General features: G+C 28.9%; 1 protein-coding gene across 1 annotated transcript; it reads left to right on the top strand.

Moving 5' to 3' along the window:
- The first annotated feature begins 353 nt into the window (after positions 1–353).
- On the top strand, positions 354–1,303 carry LOC110663246 (VQ motif-containing protein 17-like). The gene has a single exon (XM_021822504.2). The coding sequence runs from the start codon at positions 502–504 to the stop codon at positions 982–984; it is 483 nt and encodes a 160-aa protein (XP_021678196.2). The 5' UTR covers positions 354–501; the 3' UTR covers positions 985–1,303.
- The last annotated feature ends 3,245 nt before the right edge of the window (positions 1,304–4,548 follow it).

The following is a 4,548-nucleotide window of genomic DNA, read 5'->3' as shown; positions in this document are numbered from 1 at the left end:
CAATTTGATCTTAATATATGATTCTCAAGGCAAGTAATAACCAAATTGAAATTTTCTTTTCCTTTCCAGTCATTTCAGGGAAAACCCTTTTCATGCTTAATTTATTAGATGCATTATAATATTCACATTTTCTCCCACTAAGATTAGAGTCATTGTGTTCATGTTCACACCCATCTCTCTCTCCATCTCAAAAAATTAATGATCGAATATGAATGATGTGTGTTATAAAAGATAATTAAATTCCTAAATCTTAATGAGGAAACTTTGGGGACCATTTTGGTTCTATTACTTTATTGACTCTTTGGCCATTTTGTTAGACAAGGATTCATTCAATCCTCTTCCCCTCAACAGGCAGATTGTTTTTCTCTTGAAAATTTCTTCTTTGTCCTATTAGTAAACAATGTTTTCTCATATATATAAAGCATACCCTTCTCCTTCCCTCTAAACAACTACACCAATTCCTTCTCTCTCTCTTTCTCTCTCTCAAAAAAATCTTCATCAATGGAGGATATCATCATGAAGAAACAAGCTTGTATACCTACTTCTTCTCCAACTCGATCACCACTAGCCATGCATAAAGATTCACAAACAATATCCAAAGTGAAGCCAAAGATTCGCATAATTCACATATTTGCTCCTGAAATCATCAAGACAGATGTTGCAAACTTTAGAGAGTTGGTGCAAAGACTCACAGGGAAACCAGCTGAAAAGAGCCCCAAGAAGAAATCAAGAATTCCCAGAGGAACACAAGATCAGCCAACAGTACGTACCAAGAAAGTGGAGCTAAGAACTGGGTTTGGGAATTTGGGGTCTAGAGACAAGGTTAAAGAGGAAGATGAAATGTGGAATGGTGCAAATTCAGGTGGTTTCTTAGCAGGATTTGCAGATTTGGATGGTTTCATTCAAGAACTTGGTGAATTCCCAATGCTGCCTATGGAGGCTAATCATCACATGCATGGTTTTGGAGAGACTCAACTTGTCTAATGGAAATCATATGGGTTTAATTTCCTTCTATTTTCCTCGCAAATATGCTTGATCTTACAGTCTTTTTTTTTTTTTCCCTTTCTTTTGGGGGATGGATTATATTAGATAATTTAACTGATGAATTTTTCCTATATGTATGTTTTTATTTATTTGCCTATCTTTAATTTTCTTGATTTCTAATCACTCTCTGCTGCATGTAAATACAAAGAAAAAAAAAATCCTCATCTCTTGCTTTTCCTGGAGAGAAATGGCACTTACATATCCTGTCTGCCCCATTTGGATGTAATAGATCAGAAGTAATCAACTGATATTATTTTCATTTTTCGTTCTTGATTTTCTTTCTCAATTAACAAATTTTCTGTGTTTAATCTTAGATGGATTTAATTGGTTTCTTTCATGTGGAAGTGGCACTGGCCATTGTCTTTATCTCTATGTGGGCCTCTCTCTTTTCCGCTGGCATGAGAAGAGAAGCACCTATTGTTTGGCAGACCAAACAAGAACGTGCACTACTCTACATATATTAATTTGATAAATAAATTACTTTTCTTGCAAGGCTTATTATATTTCAAGAAAATATTAAATTTATAGTCTTGGGAAATGGTTCATGCATATCCTTTATTTCTTTTACTTTTATTTAAGAGGCTTTACCACCATGAACAATATTATCCCAAGTTTTAGAAGAACACTGAATTTCAAATCCAAGGGTGTGCCTCAAAGCATATCTTTAATAACAATTAGTCTTGTTTTTTTTTTTTTTATCACAAAAAGTTTAGTTTAGGGGTATCATCATCTCAAAGTCAAGGAAAGCCTACATATTATTGAAAATTTTCAATAAGACTTGTGTATCATTCACCCATGAAAAACTTCAACAATAATATGTAAGATTTGAACTCAAAATGGAGTACATTAAAAGCTGAATGAATCTTTAATCACTGAGCCTATTCTTAATTTTTTATAATCAAGAAAGAGGATCAAGGGATATTAATGTTTAAATACCCCATTGTCTTTCTGTATTAGTGTTTAGCAATGAACATGATAGTTATTAAAAAAAAAATAAATTAAAAATTAATTACCATTTTAGTCTCTCTCTCTCTCTCTCCCTATATGTACCAAATTAGTCATTTTCTTTGAAGTCACAGTCTGTCATTGTTAAAACTGAAAGTGCATGCATATCTCAAATATGTGCAAAGTTTTCAGAAATAACTTACCTAATTTATTGTAGTACAAAGTTTTCCTATATTTGTGACAAAATAGCTTATTTTAAAATTTCAATCAATATATATATATATATATATATATATATATATATATATATATATATATATATATATATATATATCTTGATTTTTAGTAACATCATCAGATTTGCTGCATTCAAACAAAATCTTTATTGGCAAAATCTGAATACATCCAATGTATGAGCTTGATTTGAAACTTAGATGTGGAACCTTAATTACATGAAGTATTTTCTTTTTTTCCTCATTTTAGTTCATTAAAATAATTTCTTTAGCAAGAGATTTAATTTCTAACTTTCATATTACAAAATAAATAATTTTATTATTTACATAGGGGATTCAATGAATTGAGTCGTAATTGATGAATCGGAGATAGTTACGTACATCCGTTAATAACTCTAACTATAAAAAATAATAAATTTTAGATTAAGAGGGTGTTTAGCTTAATTTATGAAAATTAGCTTATAAGTATATAATATTTATAAACTAATTTAAACTTATAAGTATTTAAAATTTAAACAATTATGTATTTAGTTAAAATACTTATAAGTAACTAATAAACAGTTAATATATTTAATAAAAAATAGGTCATGAGCACATTTGTTATTAAAATAACTAAAAAAGATATTAAATGAGATTTATGATGAAAATTTAAAAATTAATTTGGTTAAATTAATTTCTAAGCACAAAACTTACAATAATTAAAAATGAAAAGTTGAGTCCTTTCGATTAACTTTTTTTTTATTTATAAGCTTAACTAATAAATTTAAAAATTATTATAAATAAATAGGTCAGTTTATTTTTAAAGTTTAGATTAATATCATTTAATTTGAAATTAATATCTCTTTATTTTTTATATTTTTTAATATAAAAATTTAAATTTAAATTTAAATTTCTCTGCTGGCTGCAATTTAAAAAGAAAAATTAAGAAGTTAATCTTAGTTGAGAAATATGAAAACAATCAACAAGAGGAGAACTACAAGTGGCTCCAAAATGATACTTTACAATAAGTTTGTGGGTAAGGCTTAACAATGAACATTAAGATTTGACTTAAAACACAAAACTACATATATCCAAGTCAACATTTTTTAGTAAAATATATCTGCAAATTGCAGAATTAATATAAATGAGGCGGCACGCCATAGAATTATTACATTTATAAATATCAAATCAAGATGAGATTGGAACCACCCATCTGAAATGTTGTTGCTGTATATTCCATATGATGATCATACACCTTAATTTGTTAGTCCAATTTCCAATAGTAATTCTGAACAATAGGATTTGAATTTTAAAACCAGATAATATAAATGTAATTATTTTTTTTTATACCCGTTTGTTTTGTAAAAATATTTTATTTAAAAATACATTTTATATTTTTTAACGTTTTACACATTTAAAAAAAATAAATCAATAAAAAATATTTTTTTATTTAAAGAAAAAATTAAATTATTTTTAAGAAAAATATTATCTACTTTAAAAGAGATAGTCATTTTTCTAAATTTGATAATTTTATTAAAATATAAAATACTTATACATGAACGCATATTATGAGTTTAACATTATTTTTTATAAATGTAGAAAGAGATGATTCTCATATATTTCAATTAATCTGTACATGGGTATTTATATACAATTGATTCCTATAATTGTGTTATACTAATTAGGAAGAAATCCTAAATAAGAAATCCTAAATAGGAATACAGAATACACGAAATAATATAATGATTGACTTTCCATAACACTCCCCTCAAGTTGGAGCATAGATGTTAATCATGCCCAACTTGTTACAAATGTAGTCAATCCTAACTCCATTGAGCTTTTGTGAAAATATCTCCTAAGCGCTCTCCGCTTTGATATGTCTGTTGAGATGATCTTGTTGAATCTTTTCACGAACAAAGTGACAATCAATCTCAATATGTTTGGTCCGCTCATGAAATACCGGATTAGAAGCAATATGGAGAGCGACTTGATTATCACACCACAATTTCGCAGCGGGGTCTTAAAACTGTCTCATCTAGTAATTGAAATATCCACATTACCTCACATACTGATTGTGCCATGGCTCTGTATTCGGATTCGACACTAGATCGAGAAACTACACTCGCTTCTTGCTTTTCCAAGACACCAAATTTCCTCCAACAAAACGCAATATCCATGGTTGACCTCCTATCAACCTTAGATCCAGGCATCAAAAACATTCAACATTTAAATGCCCATGATTACCATATAACAAACCTCTTCTGGAGCTCCCTTGAGATAGCACAAGATTTGTCCCAAGGCTTCCCAATGAGCAAATTGGGGAAGACATAAACCGACTTACCACACT

Source organism: Hevea brasiliensis, chromosome 3, assembly GCF_030052815.1.
Source record: "Hevea brasiliensis isolate MT/VB/25A 57/8 chromosome 3, ASM3005281v1, whole genome shotgun sequence".
NCBI classification, from domain to species: domain Eukaryota; kingdom Viridiplantae; phylum Streptophyta; class Magnoliopsida; order Malpighiales; family Euphorbiaceae; genus Hevea; species Hevea brasiliensis.
The sequence above is the reverse complement of the archived record's forward strand: the minus strand, read 5'-3'. Positions and strand labels throughout refer to the sequence as shown.